General features: G+C 47.9%; 2 protein-coding genes across 2 annotated transcripts in view; one reads left to right on the top strand and one right to left on the bottom strand.

Annotated features, from left to right (window-relative positions):
• EFTUD2 (elongation factor Tu GTP binding domain containing 2) overlaps positions 1 to 5035 on the top strand; it is a 43331-nt gene extending 38296 nt beyond the window's left edge. The window contains exons 22-27 of the mRNA XM_056863431.1: positions 861 to 948; positions 1594 to 1712; positions 2327 to 2421; positions 3452 to 3605; positions 4669 to 4776; positions 4893 to 5035. Of these exons, the coding sequence (XP_056719409.1) occupies positions 861 to 948; positions 1594 to 1712; positions 2327 to 2421; positions 3452 to 3605; positions 4669 to 4776; positions 4893 to 4988 (660 nt within the window). The 3' untranslated portion in view covers positions 4989 to 5035. The remainder of the gene's footprint in view (positions 1 to 860; positions 949 to 1593; positions 1713 to 2326; positions 2422 to 3451; positions 3606 to 4668; positions 4777 to 4892) is intronic.
• Positions 5036 to 7289: 2254 nt separating this feature from the next.
• On the bottom strand, positions 7290 to 20659 carry HIGD1B (HIG1 hypoxia inducible domain family member 1B). Its single transcript, XM_056864708.1, has 3 exons — positions 20563 to 20659; positions 18383 to 18574; positions 7290 to 7354 (listed from the first exon to the last, which is right to left on the bottom strand). The coding sequence occupies exons 1-3, from the start codon at positions 20657 to 20659 to the stop codon at positions 7290 to 7292; spliced, it is 354 nt and encodes a 117-aa protein (XP_056720686.1).
• Positions 20660 to 21338: the final 679 nt, after the last annotated feature.

Below are 21338 nucleotides of genomic sequence, written 5' to 3'. Positions count from 1 at the left end.
TGGGGTTGAGCCTGTGGAGCACAAAGGCCTCCTCTTCAGGGCAGCTTCCTTTTTAGACCCACGTGCCGCAGCTCGCACATCCAGAGATGTCTAATCCCTTGATCCGGAACTAAATCGTGCAAACGATGCTCATGGGGATTGAAACAACAACGAAAAAAATTCACATGACTCAGTAAAAGCTATATTTAACTTACAATTTCCAGATTTGGTTGTTTGCAGTACCAGAATTGTTGGGGGAGGCAATGTAATGTGGAGGTTTGATGCTTGGTGTCCAGAGAAGACCTAAACTCCATGTTTAGAACAACAAATGCATCTTGGAGGCATCTGCAAAAGGGTTGTGGATGTACACCCTTCCTGTTGTTGGCCTTATAATAGCAATGTCGCTGTTGGTGCTGTGCCAAAACGTTGCAGTTGCTTTGGAATCCAGCTGTGGCTCTTTCTCATGTGGAGCCTGCGGTGCTGCAGAGGGGCCCATTGTGCCTGCTCATTTCTTGGCCGCCCCAATTGATTTGAGGTCTGGGTGTGAATTCTTCTTTCCAATGTCCCCCCCCCCCCCGTAAAATCAGACATAACGATTTCAGACATTTGCAGGGGAAGAGCTTTGGCGCATTGCCAAAGGAGGTACTAAGTCAGGGGTGTCAAACTCAATTGTTACGAGGGCCAGATATGACATAAATGCCACTTGTTTGGGCTGGGCCATGCCTCGCCAGCCCAGATCAAGAAGGGGGGCTGCCTCGGCTGGCTCACGAGCAGGATATGAGCTCTCAAAGGGCCAGATCAGGCCTGCGGGCCTCATGTTCGACACCCCTGTACTAAGTATTCCAGTTAGCATACGCAGGCTAATTTCTGCTTCTTTGCAGGTTGACAAAACCCTGTTGGGCTCTGTGAAAGACAGCATCGTGCAGGGCTTCCAGTGGGGGACCAGGGAAGGGCCTCTCTGCGATGAGTGTAAGCAAAAAATCAACATGACAACCCCCCCACACACACACGCATTCAAACCTTTCCCATCCCAGGCGTGTGTTCCAGGCAACATGAAACGGTCGCCTCTTCATGAGTCCAAAACGACAACTGCTTCGGCCGCTCTCCCATGCTAATGATTTGGGGTCAGTCCCAGGTCACTGTGCTTCTCTAGTGAACTGTGCCCAGAGGAGCGGATAATTCTGCTGTGGTGTGTCTGATCGTCTGTCCCAGGGGGTGAGAACTGAATCACAAGCTCCTGATCTTGCCAGAAGCTGTTGACTTTCCCGTCTTGCTTCACTCTTGGATCTCTGTTCTCACCCTGAACATCTAAAACATTAGAGATTGAAGGGCATTCAAATGTTCCTGCGTGGTGACTAATGTGCCTAATTGCATAAAATAGGCCTTTGAATGATCAGTTACCCTGAGATTAGCAGTCCCTTCGCTTTTTTCGAGTTCTGTTATAAATCAGAGGCTAAAATGAAGTAAGCTTCCAGGAAAGGGGCCCTTGAACAATCGGGATTTTTTGACCTGGGTGTAACCAGCTGCTACATTTCCCTGCCTGCACAAAGAGAGGTCTTTGGATGGCTTCTTCCCTCCCTCCCTCCCATGGTGCTTCTCTTCCTTTTACCACAGTGATCCGCAACGTCAAGTTCAAGATCCTGGATGCGGTGATTGCCCAGGAGCCCTTACATCGGGGAGGGGGGCAGATCATCCCGACAGCCAGGAGGGTGGTATATTCCGCCTTCCTCATGGTAAGGACTCCTGCAGCTCCTGGCATGGCACCAGTGCCCAGCAGTGCTATAGAATGCTTTCCTTCGATATTTGAGGTGAAGGATTGGAACATTGGGGGAGTGGGGGGTGTATGCCGCCTACTCAGTGAAAGAGGTGCAGCTATAGCAGTGCTTGCCTATAGGTTACGCTTATCTGGAAACACTTCTGTGAGAGAACTTTGCCCTTTTCTGTTCTTCATTACATAATGAGTGTCTGGGTCAGCCCCTAGGAGACATGCAATACCAGCAGAAGGGATTTTCTCTAAGGACTTATTTCCTAGTTCCGCTTGTGGCTGCAGCAGCACAGACAAGTCAGGGGTATAACTTGTAGACCAGCCCTATTTATCCAGGAACTTGGTTTCGTCACGTCTAGCTCATTCTGGCTTCTGATTAAAATCCTGCTTTCCCAACAGTGCATTAATGGGAAAGGGGTGCCCCTGGCTGGGATACTTCAGTGTTGTAATCTGGGAGTGGTCAAGAAAGGGAGCTGAAGGGGAGGATTCATTTGAGGCCAGAGAAGTTATGTAGAACATGTCACCTCTTGGTGGCCATATCCACCTGAGCTGAACACGCCTCTGGTTTTCCGCTTTTCTCAGGCCACGCCGCGGTTGATGGAGCCCTATTACTTTGTGGAGGTCCAGGCCCCTGCAGACTGTGTGTCTGCAGTGTACACTGTCCTCGCCCGGCGTAGGTGAGTGACCATGCTTTTTTAACCCCTCAGTAGCCAGGCGACTGGAAATGTGCAATTGGAAGTCTCCCATTCTGGATGTTTTTGGAAGCTCTTTGATGGGAATTCAGCTGTTAAAATGTGGCGGTGGGAAGTGCCATCAAGTCGCAGCTGACTTACGGCGACCCCGTAGGGTTTTCAAGGCAAGAGACGCTGGAAGGTGGTTTACCACTGCCTACCTCCGCATGGGCTGAGAGAGTTCAGAGAGAACTGTGACTGGCCCAGGGTCACCCGGCAAGCTTCATGTGGAGGAGTGGGGAATCAAACCTGCTGGCTCTGTACAAAAAGAGTAGGGAGAAAATGAGTGCCTGTACCCACGTGCAAAAAGTAGACAAAATGCCACATCTTTCTTATCTTCTCTTTTAGTATTTTCCTTCATAACTGGTCAGTCTGACTGCCAAAGGAATGGGGGGAGGCACACCCCCTGCCTGCCTCAGCCCTTTTTGCAATTGCATTTAGCCTGCCAGATTTTGTCACTGGGATTTGCCAGTGGCCAGGGATTTGGTCTCTCAGTTCCTATGGATTTTATTTAACATAGTTTTATTGTCCGAGGGTGTGTGTGAGAGAGAGAGACTGAAAGGTGGCCTAGGATACCTTCAGGCAGACAATGTGATGTATAAGTGTTATAAAGAATTAAATCAGGGAATTGGAACTATGTTCAGCGTGTATATATTTCTAAAACTGGACGTAAATGTGTGTCCAGGGACAAAAAAAAGCCCTTCATCTCCCCTCCCTTGTATCATGTAGTAATATGACAGTCACTGCTTCACATTTCCGTGTCCCCACAAGTAGCAGCCAGTGAAATGACCAGGGTAACTCAGAAAGACTATGACTTTATGCCCCGTGTTTTATGCCACACTGTGCGCCTACCCAGTTGACCCTTGCCCACCTGTCTTCAGTTACCCTGTAATAAACACACAAGGTCTCCTGAGCTGGCACTGGAGGAGCAGCTGTTGTGACTGGGGGGAACTTAGTCTCCTTCGTTCTCTTGCAGAGGGCACGTGACACAGGATGCCCCCATCCCGGGCTCCCCTTTGTACACCATCAAAGCTTTCATCCCAGCCATCGACTCGTTTGGGTTTGAGACAGACCTCCGGACGCACACACAGGGACAAGCCTTCTCTCTCTCTGTCTTCCACCACTGGCAGGTAAGGTTGCAGGAAGGCTGGTCAGCACTCCTTGTGCCTAACCCATCACATTTCATTATGCAATGGATGTCCCAGCAGGAAGCCAAAGGGCAGGACAGGCGACTTGACGTGTGCAGCTGAGAAGCAGGGCTGCATCTGTTTTGTGCCCAACAAAAGTTACACGCAGCCTCAAAGAAGCCCATATTCTGTGCCAAGGAGAGCTCAGTTCTGTGTACTGAATTATGCTAATTAGTGTTTTGTTTTGCATAATTAACATAATTTATTCACTTATATCTTGCCAGTTGGGAAACCGAAGCAACTTATATCATTCTCCTATCTTCTATTTTCTCCTCATAACAACTGTGTGAGGTAGATTAGGCTGAGTGTTTGTGACTGGCCCAAGACTACCCAGCAGTCTTCTCTATCAGGGTTGGGATTTGAGCCTGGGTTTCCTAGATCCTAATCTGATGCTCTTAACCACAACACCACACTGGCTTTGGTCACCCACTTTGTTCTTTTACTGGAACTCTTGCTCGGTCTCACACTTCTCGCCCCTCTTTTTCCTCCTTTTTTGAGATCACATTGATGCTGGCAGCAGCAGTATAGCGAGGTGCCTTCTGCATACTGACTGGGAAATGTTTGCAGCCACATTTCAGCAGAGCCCCCCTGTCCCATCATTACATAACCCTCCTGCTCTTTTCCTTCCCCTGGTCACATGGACCATTCATATAAGTGCACCTGTGCTTGCTAGTTGTAGGTGTAGCTGTAAGAGGTGATGGGCAGAGGAGGGAGGGAGCTTTGTGGGACTGAAAGAAGTCGTATTAGGTGACTTGATCCTCCTAACCTGTAAATCTGCTAAATCCATCTTGGCAATGTGCTGGGAAATCCCTGAGGTATTCCACTCCACGAATATAATTTCAAAAGGACTCCATATACTGGTGCTGTTTTTCACTTCGGCCAGCCCTGCATGGGGTATCCCTCTCCTGGGGGACCAATGATAAATTCTCCGTATGCCCAGACTGGCCTACTGGTGCAAGAGAATGAGGATTCTTTCACCCACCGCTTGGTGTTCCCTTCATTCCAGATTGTGCCAGGCGATCCTTTGGACAAGAGCATTGTGATCCGACCTCTGGAGCCCCAGCCCGCCCCTCACCTGGCCCGAGAGTTCATGATCAAGACCAGGCGCAGGAAGGTAAGGCACAGGAAGTGGGAGGCCGGTGGGCCTCTGTTGCCCTCTGCCCTTCCTGCCATGTGATCATATCCCCTCCCCCAAGTCTAATGCTTGCTGTCCCTTGATTTCTCCCTCAGGGGCTGAGCGAAGACGTGAGCATCAGCAAGTTCTTCGACGACCCCATGTTGCTGGAGCTGGCCAAGCAGGACGTGGTTCTGAACTACCCCATGTGATCATGCAGGTTCCTTTCCCCCGACCAGCAGCGCTCCCCAGGAAGGACTTGGCCAGCCTCCTCCTGATTGGCTCTCTTCCCACGAGGCGTGGCTGCACGTCTCCAAGGCAGCTTTTTGCCGTTGGGTCGTCAGGGCAGGTGCCGCTCCTGTTCTGAACTAAGGCCAGGGGATCCTCCTCCTCCTTCCCCTCCTGGCCAGGCTCCCAGTGGGTGAGCGTGACTGGTCCTCGTGTCTTCAGCTTCCCCTCTGAGCAGAACTCTGTGAGAGTCCATGTTTGTGTCTTCTTGATTACATGCCCCACCTCAGAGAAAGCAGCTGTGTGTGTTAAAATGAATCGCCACAAACTGTTATTTGCTTGTCCATCCTCAAGTATGAGGATTTACTGCTTTCCCCTTCTAACTGAATTGTAACTTCGTCAGCAGCGAGCCCTTTTCCGAAAGGGAACTGGGTGGCAATTCCTTGCTGCCAAGTCCAGGCAGTTCCTGTTAAGATGAGCCGGCGGGAGAAGAGCCTACCCCGAATGCTGCTTGTTTCTTCCCTTTCGCTATAAGAGTGAGCCTGTTATCTTTTGGACATATGCAGAGAGCCCCCAGCTGGACAGGACATCTAATGGGACTGGTGGGTGTTGTAAAGACAGTACATATTTTTACGACTTGTAATAAAATAAAACCATTCTTTATGCCTTCTCACTCATTTTGCCTGCCATGACTGAGCACGAGTCCTATGGAGCGCGAATCTGTAATGCTTTTTGCACCAATATAAAAATGTGTCTCAGTGTACATGGAAAGGATTTGGCAAAGACTAAAGCTGACACTGTGAAGCTGCCTGCTACTAAATATCTCTAATCTGAAGCAGAGAGAGCTCTTTCCTACCCTGCTACCAGAGAGCTTCCAAGGACTGAACTGGGGCCCTTCTGCTCTGCCTTCCACTCAGCCGTTCTTTTTATTTCTAATATTCTCTACAGTAGCACACTATACCAGACCAAGCCGTCTGCTCTAGCTCTGTGTTTCTGTACTATTTCACTGTGGGTACATCTCTTCCTGTGGGCCTGCTGGGATGTCCCGGCTTGGCCCTCCTGTTTTAGAAGTCCCTGAAATCTTAATTTCAGAATAACACCTACAGAAGATTTGGCTGGAAAGTTAGTTTGCATGTTTAAATAAACATTTAGTTCCCACCTTCCTTCATGTTATGCAAATAAATAATACAATTAACAGTAGTATTTATTTGTATAACATGAAGGAAGATGGGCAAACTTTTACTTTATCAATTTTATCTCTCCCTGCAAAGCTTAATCCAATGGTTGCTATTTGGCATAGGTGAAATGATTACATTATTAATGGGTACATTTTTTAGAGTGGTAATTAAATATAAAAAGGGTTAATTTGGGGGATTATGTTAATGTGATGCTGCTTGTGGCTATTTCAGCAATATCATTTAAATAAATCCATTATACTAGTGAAAGCCATTTTATCAATTAAGCATTTTTACAGCACATTTTAAATAGTTAAATTTAAACCTTCATATTGTCCTTAAACCACATAGAAAAAGTGCTCATCTAAATTATAATCGATCTTGCAGACCCCAACCCCTTCACAAGCAAAGTACTAGCAAAGAAAGTGTTAAAGATAGGGTGGGGGATCCAGCCATCTGTCAGTGGAAGGTGCTGCTGGCAGATGTGGATATTTTCCTGCTTTCCCTGCCCCAGGAAAACTGATTCATTGGGTCACAGGACTGCTGTGGACTTCCACACAGATCTGGCAGCTGTAGTGGAGAGGAGAGGGAGCATGCCCCCTGTTCATGGATCTGACACAGTTTCTCTGGTTCCAATTATGCAAATTAGGATTTCAGGGTAAATTTGCTGTTTTTATAGATATGTTCAATTTGTATACTCTGTTTTGAACTAGATCCTGACTCGGTGGGCGCTAATGAGACCAACGTCGGGGTGGGTTACTGTCTTGTTTGTCATGTGACAGGAAAGACCTGTTCAAGAGAAGGCCAGCCCAGCAGCAGAGAGTGAACAAGCGAGCAGGATTCTCTCAGTGAGGAGAGAGCAACTTGCCCAAGGATCCCTTCACAGCCCTATCCTTAAGTCTCACTGTACTTCTCAGCACAACCTTTTAAAGAAGTATATATATATAAAAGACGAGTGTTTTTTCCAAAAATGCTGAAGCCGTATTGAACGAAGGAATTGAGTCTGCTGGTGTCGTTTCTTCTGCAAGAGTAAACTCAATTTCCCAGCCTTGTTGGGATTACCCCGAGTGTCTTCGCTCAAGGAAAAGAAAAAGCGGGGCAGGCTGTGGCCTACTTTTGCTGTCCAGCAGGAGGCTGTTTCATGAAGTGGTCCTTGTACATGCTGTAGACAGCACCTGTTGGGAGAAACCAGAGTTTGTGCAAAAGAGGCAGGGAGGGGGGGGGGAGTACAAAACACAACACCCTTTAACGCCCTGGAGATCAAGCCCTATGAGGAAAGGCTGAGGGACTTGGGAATGTTCAGTCTGGAGGTGGGGTTCATGATTGCTCTCCTGAAGTATTTGAAAGGCTGTGAGGAGGGCAGGGAGCTGTTCCTGATGGCAGAAGGGTAGGACTCAGCAAGTCCTGCTGAGCAAAACCCAACATGGCTTCTGTAAAGGTAGGTCCTGTGCCAATAACTTTTTAGAGTTTTTTGAAAGTGTCAATAAGCATGTGGACAGGAATGAGCCTATATTTGGATTTCCAAAAGGCTTTTGACAAAGTCCACCACCAAAGACTGCTAAGCAAACTTCATAGTCATAGGATAAGAGGACAAGTCCTCTTATGGGTTGAGAGATGGCAGAAAAATAGGAAGCAGAGAGTACGAATCAATGGTCAGTTCTCACAACGGAGGGATGTGAACAGGGGTCTCTCAGGGATCTGTGTTGGGACCGGTGCTTTTCAACCTGTTCATCAATTACCTGGAGTTGGGGGTGAACAGCGAGGTGACCAAGTTTGCAGATGACACCAAATTATTTAGGGTAGTTAGAACAAAAACTGAAGAGCTTCAAAAGGATCTCTACAAACTGGAAGAATGAGCATTAAAATGGCAAATGAAATTCAATGTGAGCAAGTGTAAAGTGATGCATATTGGGATCTGTGCTGGCAGCGACAAACCAAGAAAAAGATATTGGGGTGGTAGTGGATTGCTTGATGAAGATGTCAACCCAGTGTGCGACTGCTGTGAAAAAGGCATATTCTATGCTGGCCATAATTAGGCAAGGAATAGAGAATAACACTTATGCTATCATACTGCCTTTGTACAAATCTATGGCGAGACCACACTTAGAATGCTGTGTACAGTTCTGGTCACCACACTAAAAAGGATATTGCAGAGCTTGAGAAGGTGCAGAAAAGAGCCACCAAAATGATCAGGGGGCTAGAGCAACTGCCCTATGGGAGCGGTTAAAATGCGTAGGGCTGTTTAGCTTAGAAAGAAGGTGGTTAATACTAGTCATGATGTATACCTATTCCCTCCAGGATCACAGGAGCATGCCTATTATCTTAGGTGCTGTGGAACACAGGCAGGATGGTGCTGCTGCAGTCGTCTTGTTTGGGGGCTTCCTGGAGGCACCTGGTTGGCCACTGGGTGAACAGACGGCTAGACTTAACGGACCTTGGTCTGATCCAGCAGGGCTTTTCTTATGTTCTTAATAATGGTATAAAGTACGGGTGGAAAGGTACTGGCTGGACATTTTGAAAACCTTTTTACAGTCAGAGTAGTTCAGCAGTGGAATCAACTACCTAGGGAGGTGGTGGGCTCCACCTCACTGGCAGTCTTTACGCAGAGGCTGGATGAACACTTGTCAGGGATGCTCTAGGCTGATCCTGCATTGAGCAGGGGGTTGGACGAGATGGCCTGTATGGCCCCTTCCATGATTCTATAATCCCAGTGATTACCTTTGTGTAATTGTATCTCTACTGGCCAGGAGGGATACTGAGGTAGGCAGAACACTGAAGGAGCACACCATTCCCCTTGGAAGTCCTATGGGTTTGCCATCTGGCATCTTAAAAGCTCACTGGGCAACGGCCATTCATTTTCAAACTGGTATTTTGAGGCTTAAGGGTTTGCTTTAAACCTCACATTTTCTGTGTACAATCTTCTTTTTTATTTATTTAAGGCACTTCTTAACTGGCTTTTCTCCTGTGATAGATTCAAGGTGGTTTACAGTGTTTTGAAACCCACCAAATAATAGTTAAATAAAACAACATTAATATATGCACCACAATTAAACAGCTACCAGGTCTCTGGAATGGCAGCATACAATTTTTCTAAATAATAAAGTTAATAAAACAGCAAGATTCAGCCCAAGCACACACATTCAGACAAATGGAGCAGCCCTAAGGAGGTCTACTTGTTAGTAAGACCCATGGCATTCAATGGGGCTTATTATCAGGAAAGTGTCCTTCGAACCACAGACCATGGCAGCCATCAAAACCCTCTACAGATAGCTGCCTATCAATAGTGAAAACTTTTGTACATAAATTGGCTTTACACGGTTTATGAAATCAGTCTTTCTGACCCAACTGGGTATAAGCAGTTCCATACCATGGGAGCCACTGCGGGAAACAGACCCTAGAACAGGCAAAGGTTGGTCTTGCCAAAGGAAGTGGACTTGGGTGGAAAACTGGAGTTTCTGCATGGGAATATACCAGTTGGCAGAACCATCAGTTAACCAAAAACCAAGCCTGACTCTTTGCCCTCCACCTCCAGCCCATCGGAGGAAAACCGTTCTTCTGTCCTGCAGCCAAGCAGAAACCACATCCGGCTCTCTGTTTCATGGGTTTCCCAGCCCTGCTGTGTGAGGCCACCTGATTGCTTCACTGGAAAGTGTGCGTGTACCTCTGAGGGCCTGCCCCCCCCCCACTCTGTCTTGGAGACTCCCACTGTTCAGGAATTCCACTTTCCAGCTCTACATGTGTAAAGCTTCAGCCTCTCGTCTGCTGAGGGACAATCCTTCCACAACAGAGGCTATGAAGGACCAGCCTCCATGAAGTCCTGAATGGTGGGAGTCTCCAAGACTGAGTGGGTTGGGGGGGGCAGGCCCTCAGAGGTACACGCTCACTCTCCAGTGAAGCAATTGTGAGGGTCTCTGTCTTTGTGTCTCTGCTTTCCATCACCTGCGGTGTTATCAGTGAACTCGTAAAAGCAGTTCACACCTTCTGGTCTCAGGCGCCAGGCCTGATGGCCCATGTATCTTCCCCCCCGCTGTTCTTCCTGCCAGTACTCCCTCAGGCCGGTGCGGCCTTGGAAGTGTGATAGCCGCACCAGACTTCCTGGGATCCGTCTGATGTTTTGTATTATGCCAAGCTTGTAACTTCCCATAACAATAAGTGTGAACCCCAGTGCCCCAGTGCCCTGGAGTCAATATATTCTGTAAACCCGTATAGCCCCTCACTTGCAACTTTCTACCTGTGCCTGTCTCATCTCCTGAAGGCTTCAATAAATCTATTGTTTCTGTATCAACGTCTGAGCAACTGATTTGGAGAAGCAAACTCAGAGAGGGGGATCTCTCACATTAAGTTGCAAGTCCTTGCCTCTCGGACTGCAGCTGTACCGCTTTGGACAGAATGTCAGCCGACGAGGACACCACCCCTAACCCCGATGCCCCCAAGGAACCGGACGAGCCGGAGAAGCCGGACCCGAAGGAGGAGGGAGCCAAGCCAAAGAAACCGAAGGGTCGCGCCCCCGACCAAGATCGGGACGGACGTCCCCGGGGGCTTACTTATTGGCTGGACTCTCCCAAGGGCTGGTCGCTCTCGCGGACTGCGGCGAAGGATCGCCGGTTGGCCTTCCCCAGCACGGGACTCGAAGGGGACCCGGCCCGCAAAGAGGCCCTCATGGAGGAAGAACGAAAGCAGTGGCAGGAAGACCGCCGGGCTATGCAGGAGCAGATGGAGATCATGCAACGCGTAATGGGTGAGATGGCCACGACCCTAGATGCGCTGAAGTTGCAACCTCCAGCCGGTGCTCCCCCAGACGGGGCGCCGGTAGTTCCGCCCGCAACCCCTGCCCCCCCGGCCCGTCGGGACCTGAAAGTCACGTATGACGGGTCGGGAGACCAGTTGACCTTTTTTATGGTCCAAGTAGATATTTTTATGCGGGAACAAGGCCGAACCTTCGTTTCTGAGGAGTCCCGGGTGCAGTACGTGGCTTCCTTACTGCAAGGGGAGGCGGCTGCCTGGATGGTGTTGCAGTATGAACTCCGCTCGCCGGTGCTGCGAACCCTGGACGAGTTCATGGTAGCACTCCGAAACCGTTTTGAGGACCCGACTCTGGGTGAGCGGGCTAAAGCCTCCCTGATGCAACTGCGCCAAGGGACTAAGTCGGTGGCGCAGTATGCAAGTGAGTTCCAGTCACTGGCTAGCCGAATTCTGGACTGGAGTGAAGCTACCTTGGTACAATGTTTCAGGGAGGGTCTCAACCCAGACCTCCAACATTGGGCCTTCATGCAAGGGAACCCCCCGGATGTGGAAGGTTGGGTTCGCCATGCTGCTGACATCGAGAATCGCAAAGAAGTATTGGGACTTGTACATGGGGCCAGGCTAGCGGGTCATTTTGGTTTCATAAAAACGCTTCACCTGGTTCGAAGGCAATTCTGGTGGCCCGGTATGAGATCTGATGTAGAGTTGTATGTGCGCAGCTGCCCCACCTGCGCCACAGCCAAGAAACGGATGGGAAAACCCCCGGGGCTTCTCAAACCGCTTGAGAACCCCTCCCGTCCCTGGGAAGTCATCGCCATGGATTTTATCACCGACCTACCTCCAAGTCGGGGGAAAACGGTTCTCTGGGTTATCACAGACCTCTTTTCCAAACAGGTTCATTTCGTTCCATGTGCAGGTCTTCCTTCAGCCCAGGGCTTAGCTAAACTGTTCATCACGCACGTCCTCAGGCTACACTCGATCCCGAGGAAGGTCCTCTCCGACCGGGGGGTCCAGTTTGTTGCCAAATTCTGGCGGGCTTTCCTAAAGTTAATGGGAGTGGAGGAACAGGGCCTTTCTTCCGCCTATCACCCCCAAACGGATGGTCAAACGGAACGAGTAAATGCGGTAGTAGAATGTTATTTGCGTTGCTATGTAAATTTCCACCAGGACGACTGGGTCGACCTGCTGCCATTTGCCGAATATGCGTACAACAATGCGCCTCATTCCTCTACCGGCTTTAGTCCCTTCCAAGTTATATACGGGACGGATTTTGGCCCTTTCGGTTCTGCCCCCGTCTCGCCAGAGCTCCAGTCTACCCCTGATCTTCAGGAGTGGATTCAGGTGGTTAAATCCACCTGGCCATGGTTGCTCAAAAATCTGGAAAGGGCAAAAAGCAAGTACAAGGAACAAGCAGACAAACACCGGTCTCCGGGATGGGAACTCAAGGTGGGGGAGCAAGTCTATCTGTCCACCAAAAACCTCCGCTCTCTTCGCCCCTGCAAAAAACTGAGCGACCGTTATGTAGGACCTTTCCCCATTACCAGAGTAATCAACGAGGTTACCGTGGAACTGAGTCTCCCTAAGACTCTCAAGGGAGTTCATCCAGTCTTCCATATAAGCCTCCTCAAACCTTATGTAGCAGCTCCCCAGTTCCACCCCCCTCCCGCTCATGAGATTCCTACCGTAGTAGGAGGGGATACCCATTTGGAAATATCCAAGGTTTTAGATTCCAAATGGAAGAAAGGGAAACTGTTTTACTTTGTTCGCTGGAAAAACCTTGGCTCCGCTCATGACGAATGGGTGGCCGCACCCCACATGGCAGCTCCTCGCTTGGTCCGAGAATTCCACCTCGCTTATCCCGATAAGCCTCGTCCTCTCGGAGGGGGGCCTTAAGGGGGGCAGAATGTGAGGGTCTCTGTCTTTGTGTCTCTGCTTTCCATCACCTGCGGTGTTATCAGTGAACTCGTAAAAGCAGTTCACACCTTCTGGTCTCAGGCGCCAGGCCTGATGGCCCATGTATCTTCCCCCCCGCTGTTCTTCCTGCCAGTACTCCCTCAGGCCGGTGCGGCCTTGGAAGTGTGATAGCCGCACCAGACTTCCTGGGATCCGTCTGATGTTTTGTATTATGCCAAGCTTGTAACTTCCCATAACAATAAGTGTGAACCCCAGTGCCCCAGTGCCCTGGAGTCAATATATTCTGTAAACCCGTATAGCCCCTCACTTGCAACTTTCTACCTGTGCCTGTCTCATCTCCTGAAGGCTTCAATAAATCTATTGTTTCTGTATCAACGTCTGAGCAACTGATTTGGAGAAGCAAACTCAGAGAGGGGGATCTCTCACAGCAATCAGGTGGCATCACACAGCAGGGCTGGGAAACCCATGAAACAGAGAGCCGGATGTGGTTGGGCCTGAGCAACTGGGAGAGAGACAGAGGAGGAGCTTAGAGACAGGTCAGTGAAAGTTTTATTGTAAAGTTTGTGTTTTCCTCAGTGGCTGGGGAGCAGTAGTTGAGGTTGCTGTGTGTATGTTAGTGAGTGAGTGCCTGTAGCCCGCTGGATGGGGGGTTTCTGACTGGTTCTCTTTGTTGTTTTATCTAGCTGTAGCTGGCTGAAGGTAATTGCTGTGCTGTTGATTGCTGAGGGGTGGGGCTGAGAGTATTTAAACAGGCTCTTGGCCTGTGGCTCTTAGCCTGGGGGTCGTGTCTGGGAGCCTTGAAACCAAGTTTGTATTTGTAGTTCACTCTGAAACCGGGAGTGTCATGAAGCTTTTAGTAGGGTTACCATTGAGGGATTGTGCAAGAAACCATACCATGTCTGCAATGAATCAAAGCGGAATGGCTGGTGAGAGAGTGGAGGCAGTGACGTGTAAGGTGTGTGGAATGTTTGTTTTCCTACCCGAGGGTAACTGCAATTACACGTGCAGTAAGTGTAAGTTGGTGGCTCTACCGGAAGAGAACATAAGGGGACCTGAGGCCCGCTTGACTACACTGCAGAGTATAAAAGAAGGGGAGGAGTTCATGGCCCAAACTTTTGAAAACCTCTTGGGAGGGCAAGAAGAGGAGGAGGGCCAAATAACTCAGTGTAGGGAGGGGGACCCACCTCAGGAGAAGAACATGTGGAAGAATGTTATCTACAGAAATAGGAAAGTCAGGAGACATTCCATTCCTCTGGTGCTTAGCAATCGGTTTCAAAACCTCCCTATAGATGCTGAGCCTGGATCATTGGAACAAAGGTTCAGTGCCCAGTCCTCTCTGATCTCTCAGGTCCCTGTGGATGACAGGACTCAAACTTCTGCTCCCCAATGTAGGACTAGGCGAGTGTTGGTTATTGGGGATTCCCTAATAAGAGGGGTAGAGGGTCAAGTGTGTAGACCGGACTTGTTGTCTTGAGAGATGTGTTGTCTGCCGGGAGCGCATATCCGGGATGGACAGAAAGTCTGGATAGAGTTGTTAGACCCACAGATCATTATCCCTTCCTTCTTATTCATGTGGGAACAAACGATACTGCCTGGCACAGCCCAGAAAGTATTAAAAGGGACTATACAGCTTAGGGTAAAAAGGTGAAGGAACTGGGAGCGCAGGTTGTGTTTTCGTCAGTTCTTCCTGTAGTAGGCCGTGGATTGGGAAGAGAACAAACAATTCTGGAAATAAATGAGTGGCTGCGACGATGGTGTCGCCAGGAAAGGTTTGGTTTTTTGGACCAAGGCTTACGCTACCTGGATAATGCTCTTCTATCGGGAGATGGTTTGCACCTCTCAAAGGTGGGTAAAAATGTGTTTGACAACAGCCTTGCAAGCCTGATAAGGAGGGCTTTAAACTAAATCTTCTGGGGGAGCGAGACGTAAATTTAAAGCCTCAGGTAAGGACAATAACTGCAAATGTAGATATGAATGATTTGCAGAGGGTAGCACATACGCAAGGAAAGACAGTTCAAAAATGTAACAATGGGAAGGAGACAATCTTAAATAAGCTGCCAAGAAGAAGGACCTGTGGTCTAAGGTGTCTCTACACTAATGCACAGAGCATGGGAAATAAGCAAGATGAACTAGAACTTTTAATAGCAAAAAGCAAATATGATATAATAGGCATTACGGAAACCTGGTGGGACGAGTCTCATGATTGGAATGTATTAATTGAAGGTTATAACCTATTTCTGAGAAATAGACCAAATCGGAAGTAAGGAGGGGTAGCATTATATGTTAGGGATGATTACACCTGTGAGGAGATCAAGGACTTAAACACTGGAACCCAGCTTGAAACCATCTGGGTAAAAATTCAGGGGGAGAAAAATAGCGATGTCATTGTGGGTGTGTATTATAGACCCCCAAGCCAGACTGAAGAGTTAGGTGATGCTTTCCTGGAACAGATGTCCAAACATTCAAAAAAGAAAGATGTAGAGAGAGATTTCATGGGAGATTTCAATTATCCTGACACCTGTTGGAAGGCTAACTCTGCCAAAACAACTAGGTCTGACAAATTCCTCACTTCCCTTGCAGACAACTTCATAGTCCAAAAAGTGGAAGAAGCAACAAGGGGAACAGCCATTTTGGATCTGATCTTAACCAATTATGATGACTTGGTTTATGGGGTAGAAGGAGTGGGATCGTTAGGTTGGAGTGACCATTTTCTCCTAGAGTTTGTTATACAGCAGAAAGGAGGAGCAAGAAATAGTCAAACGTGTACTCAAGACTTTAAGAAAGCTGATTTCAATAAATTTAGGGAACTGCTGGGTGTGATCCTGTGGGTGAGAATATTGAATGAAAAGGGAGTACATGAAGGATGGGAAATTCTTAAAAGGGAGATATTGAAGATGCAATTTCAATCAGTTCCCACGAGGAGAAAAAAAGGTGGAGGTTTGAAGAAACCAGGGTGGATGTCTAAAGAACTTTTGGTTGAGATAGGATTTAAGAAGGGCATGTACAAGAAATGGGAAAAGGAAGAAATCAACAAAGAGGAATTCAAACAAGTAGCCAGCACATGTAGGGAGAAAGTCAGGAAGGCTAAAGCACAGAATGAGCTCCGACTAGCCAGGGAAGTTAAAAGCAACAAAAAAGGGTGTTTTGGTTATGTCCATAACAAAAGGAAGATCAAGGTAACAATCGGGTCATTGCGTGGAGAGGACGGTGAGTTATTAACAGGAGAGGCAAAAAAGGCAGAATTACTTAGCTCCTTTTTTGTATCAGTCTTCTCTCAAAAGGGGAATAGTGCTCAACCTGGGAACAATGGAGCAAAGGATCCAATAGGGGAATTACAGCATAGTACAGACACTGAGATAGTACGGGAATACCTGGCTACTCTTAATGAATTCAAGTCTCCGGGGCCGGACAAACTGCATCCAAGGGTGTTAAAAGAACTGGCTGAAGTGATTTCAGAACCACTGACAATAATCTTTGAGAATTCTTGGAGAACAGGAGAAGTTCCAGCAGACTGGAGGAGTGCAAATGTGGTCCCCAAGAAATCCCAAACAATTATCGCCCAGTCAGCTTGACATCAATACCAGGTAAGATACTAGAGCAGACAATTAAACAGACTGTTTGCCAGCACTTAGAAATTCCGTGATCACTGACAGCCAACATGGGTTTCTAAAAACAGGTCATGCCAAACTAATCTCATATCTTTTTCTGAAAGAGTGACAAGTATGGTAGATGAAGGGAATGCTGTAGATGTAGTGTACCTTGATTTCAGTAAAGCCTTTGATAAAGTCCCCCATGATCTTCTTGAAACTAAGCTAATGTGGGCTGGGCACTGCTACTGTTAGGTGGATTGTTAATTGGTTGACCAACCGAACCCAAAGGGTGCTCATTAACGGCACAACTTCATCCTGGAGAGGAGTGACCAGTGGGGTACCACAGGGATCTGTCCTGGGACCGGTACTATTTAATATTTTTATAAATGGCTTGGATGATGGAATAGAGAGCATGCTAATCAAATTTGCAGATGACACCAAGTTAGGAGAGGTAGTTAATACCCCGGAGAGTAGGGTCAGAGTTCAGAATAACCTTGATAGACTGGAGAGCTGGGCCATAAGCAATAAAATGGATTTCAATAGGGAGAAGTGTAAAGTACTTCACCTAGAAAGAAACAACATAAGGCACAGGTACAGGATGGGAGATAGTCGGCTTGACAACAGTACATGTGAAAGAGATCTGGGAGTCTTAGTGGACCACAAACTGAACATGAGTCAACAGTGTGATATGGCAGCTAAGAAGGCCAATGCAATTCTGGGCTGCATCAATAGGAGTATTGTGTCTAGATCAAGGGAAGTAATACTACCACTGTATTCTGCATTGGTCAGACCTCACTTGGAATACTGTGTCCAGTTTTGGGCTCCACAGTTTAAGAAGGATGTTGACAAGTTGGAGTGTGTCCAGAGGAGGACGACCAGAATGATCAGAGGTCTGGAATCCATGCCTTATGAGGAGAAACTTAGGGAGTTGGGTTTGTTTAGTTTGGAGAAGAGAAGGTTGAGGGGAGACATGATAGCCACGTTTAAATATTTGAAGGGATGTCATGTTGATGAGGGAACTAGCTTGTTCTCTGTTGCTCCAGAGACTAGGACACGGAGTAATGGATTTAAACTAATAGAAAAGCGATTCCACCTAAACATGAGGAAGAACTTTCTGACGGTGAGGGCTGTTCGACGGTGGAATGTGCTGCCACGGAGGGTGGTGGAGTCCCCGTCTTTGGAGGTCTTTAAGCAGAGGCTAGATGCCCATCTGTCGGGAGTGCTTTGATTGTGGGATCCTGCTTGGCGGGGGGAGGGTTGGGGGATGTGGGGGGAGGTAGTTGTGAATTTCCTGCATTGTGCAGGGGGTTGGACTAGATGACCCTGGTGGTCCCTTCCAACTCTATGATTCTATGATTCTAAGTCCAGTTGGGTCAGATCCATATTATTCTGCTCTCATTCCTCACAACTATCTCACTTGGATGGTTGTCACCAGTTTAATCCCCACTGAATACCATGGGTGCCCTTCCGCTGCATGGAAACCTTTTTAGTTGTAAAAAATATGTGTCCGAGGTGAGCTCAGCAAAACTGAAGTTCTACCTAAGATGCTGAATCTAGGATGACGTTCTCTCACACACAAATTATCAATTCAATTCACTTCGATTTATTACGGTCATTTGACCAGCATAAGTTATCAATTTGACCTACAGTTTACCCGGGGTGGACAGATCAGTCTAAAGTGGCCCTAAGGCCTCCACTCCACTTTTTAATAAAGACTCCAAGGGATTTGGACCCACCCAGGATTGTGAGGCCAGGGGTCTTCCCACTGATAGATCTCTCTTCTTGTCACATTTTTATCCTGCCCTTCCTCTGTGGAGTTCAGAAACAGCATAGATAGTTTTCCTCTTCTCAAGGGCTGAAAGAGTGACAGAAGGTCACCCAATGAGCTTCATGGTAATGTGGGGATTTGAACTCAAGTCTCCCAGATTCTAATCTGACTCTCTAACCCCACTGCACAACACTGCTGGTTCAGGTGCTCCACAGACAGCCGTGCCTTTCTGCTCTTCACCTTACCAAGGGTTATGGCTCCAACCACGCAAGCCTGGGCGGCTACCCGAGTATGAATTAAGTGGACGGACATCTTCATGCTCCCTCTTTCCTTCATTCGGTAAAGGCCGTAGGTTGCTACAACCACAAACCCCACCAGGCCTATAAGGGAAGAAAAGCCAAAGAGTCATTCAGTTCTAAAAGGGGGCCCAGTGGAAACATCCCACTCCAAGCAGGGCATTATCTACCTACCACAAAATGAACTGACTCTTGTCCAATCTTTCCTGTCATAAACACCCTAAGAACCTCTTATATTTAAGTGGTTTTTCCTAATTTTTAGCATTAAAAATGTATTCTAATAATTTCTCGACGACCCACGAAAACTGTGGCTAATAAACCATAGGGTTGCCAACCTCCAGGTACTGTGCATGTGTGCCTAGACTTGGAAAGTGACTTCCTTGAAGTGGATCAATGAACTGAAACTGACATGGACTTTTGTTCAACTGGGATCTTAACAGTTCACCACCACCTACCTGTGGAGTTGTAATGTGCTGCTGGTGACTGTATTGTGAGAAAACATTCTGATCCTGTGGATTTGTTGATGTAGTTATATATGTTTGACTGGATCCTTTCTACACGTACTTACTGTATACATCCTTTGTATTCTGAATATTTTTGACAAACTATATGTGATATTTTGTTTATAATCTGATTAAGATTGTTGTGTGGCGTTTTTGTCCTATACTGATTTTGACTTTGGTATAGAGGTGTGATTTATTTCAGCAACCTCCAGGTACTAGCTGGAGATCTCCCGCTATTACAACTGATCTCCAGCCGATAGAGATCAGTTGCCCTGGAGAAAATGGCTGCTTTGGCAATTGGACTCTATGGCATTGAATTCCCTCCCCTCCCCAAACCCCACCCTCCTCAGGCTCCACCCCAAAAATCTCCAGGTATTTCCCAACTCGGAGCTGGCAACCCTAACATACCAGCATCATATGTAAAATCCAGGATTGCTAATTGTAATGAATTGCTTCTTCTGATTTTTGGGGACTCTATGCATGGGCAGAGTCCTTTCCTGTCCTTTTGTGATGAAAGGGCATGGTGTCAGAATGCGCTTCCTTTATTCAGGTTCAGGAATTAAACTTCAAGAGGAAACGAAGCGTCAAACAGCAACAGCAGGAATTTTTGAAAAAGCAACAGGATCACTTGTGATGGAGAAGGGCCTTTAACTCTGCAGTAGCAAAGGTGCTTTGATGGGTATGGAAGGTCCCCAGGTTCAACCCCCAGCATCTCCAACTAAGTACAGGATCTCAGGAGGACCTCTCTGTTGAGGCCCTGAAGAGATGCCAGGGCTGGGCCTAGGGCTGCCAACCTCCAGGCGGTGACAGGAGACCAACCAGCAAAAAGCTCAAAATCAAATGACTATTTGAACTACAAATTTAAACGACACTCTTATGTATCTATCCACAAAAAACACCAAGTGTAACAATTGCAAGCATGAAATATAAAGTGAGTATACAATATAACACAAATAAACAGGTGGTGGCTGGAGATCTCCCGCTATTACAACTGAACCCCAGGTGATAGAGCTCAGTTGCCCTGGAGGAAATGGCCACTTTGGCCATTGGACACTATGGCATTGAAGTGCCTCCCCAAACCCCGCCCTCCTCAGGCTCCATCCCTAAAACCTCCAGGTAATTCCGAACCCAGAGTTGGCAACCCTAGCTGGGCCTGATGGGCTAAGACTTGACAGCATCGGTTTCTAAGTCCAAATTTCTGTCCTTGCCCAGGCCCCGCTCCTAGATTTTGTCCACTGACATTCTCTAGATAGTTTCAACACCCCTTGCCAGTTTGATGCTTGGGGTGTGACATCCGCCTCTTAATAACCTGCTGTTCAGGGCCCTGGATCTCTGCCATCGATGGGTCTTCCTGTCCCTGCCTTCTACAGCAAGAACAGCCTGGCTTGAGCTGCCTCTCTCGCTCGTTGGACCATTTCCCCTTCCTCACCACACCAGGACCTCTTTGTGCTTCTCTCAGACTTTCAATGTGGCTCTACCCCACCGTGATGGAAATGGCTGAAGGTCATGCATCGATTACAGGGAAGGGGAGCATTCTAGTCATCCCGCTCCCACCGCCACCCAACTCACCAACAGGTACCAAAGGACTCTTCCGTGCCTTTTGTAGAAGTTTGGTACCAGCTGTACTTTCTTGCTCTGGAACCCAACTGTCATTGTCCGTCGACATCTGGAAGCTGCCAAAATGGATTTCCATATTACATGCCAAAGGAAAAAGCCACTACATAGTCTTAAATGCCTTATGAAATAAAGGTGTTTGGATCTCACTGACAGGCATGGCAAATTCATGCTTTTGCAGCTGAGCGCCAAAATGTAATCCTCACAATACCCTGATGATTATCAATGCTAGGAAAAGCGGAAGGCAGCAGGAAAAGAGAAAGGCCCAACAGGAGATGGACTGACTCAATAAAGGAAGCCACGGCCTTTAGTTGGCAAGACCTGAGCAAGTAGGGTTGCCAGGTCTCCCCTGGCCACCAGCTGGGGATGGGAGGTAGGGTTACCAGACCCAGCTTGGGAAGTGCCTGGAGATTTAGGGGTGGAGCCTGCGGAGGACACAGACCTCAGAGGGGTACAGTGCCATAGAGTCCATCCTCCAAAGCATCCATTTTCTCCAGGGGAACTGATCTCTGTAGTCTGGAGATGAGCTGTAATTCCAGGAGATCCCAGGTCCCACCTGGAGGCTGGCATCCCCATGAGAAAGGCTGCTAATTATAGGATGTTTTGGAAGTCATAAATTCATAGGGTTGTCGTAAGTCAAAACTCACACAAAAATGTCTGAAGAACTAGATTCTTGAAACTTGGGAGTACAAAATCTGCCTCTTGGGACGCCGGTGCTGTCTGAATGTGCC

The sequence above is a fragment of the Euleptes europaea genome, chromosome 18, assembly GCF_029931775.1.
Source record: "Euleptes europaea isolate rEulEur1 chromosome 18, rEulEur1.hap1, whole genome shotgun sequence".
Lineage (NCBI taxonomy): Eukaryota > Metazoa > Chordata > Lepidosauria > Squamata > Sphaerodactylidae > Euleptes > Euleptes europaea.
Note: the sequence above shows the minus strand (reverse complement) of the source record. Positions and strands in the feature narration are given on the sequence as shown.

Coding starts and splice junctions, on each gene's coding strand:
- HIGD1B (XM_056864708.1), bottom strand. CDS start 20,659: ATGTCGACGGACAATGACAGTTGGGTTCCAGAGCAAGAAAGTACAGCT. Junction 18,575..20,562: donor GAGTCCTTTGGTACCTGTTG/GTGAGTTGGGTG, acceptor CTTCCCTTATAG/GCCTGGTGGGGTTTGTGGTT. Junction 7,355..18,382: donor GCACCTGAACCAGCAGTGTT/GTGCAGTGGGGT, acceptor TTCTCCCAACAG/GTGCTGTCTACAGCATGTAC.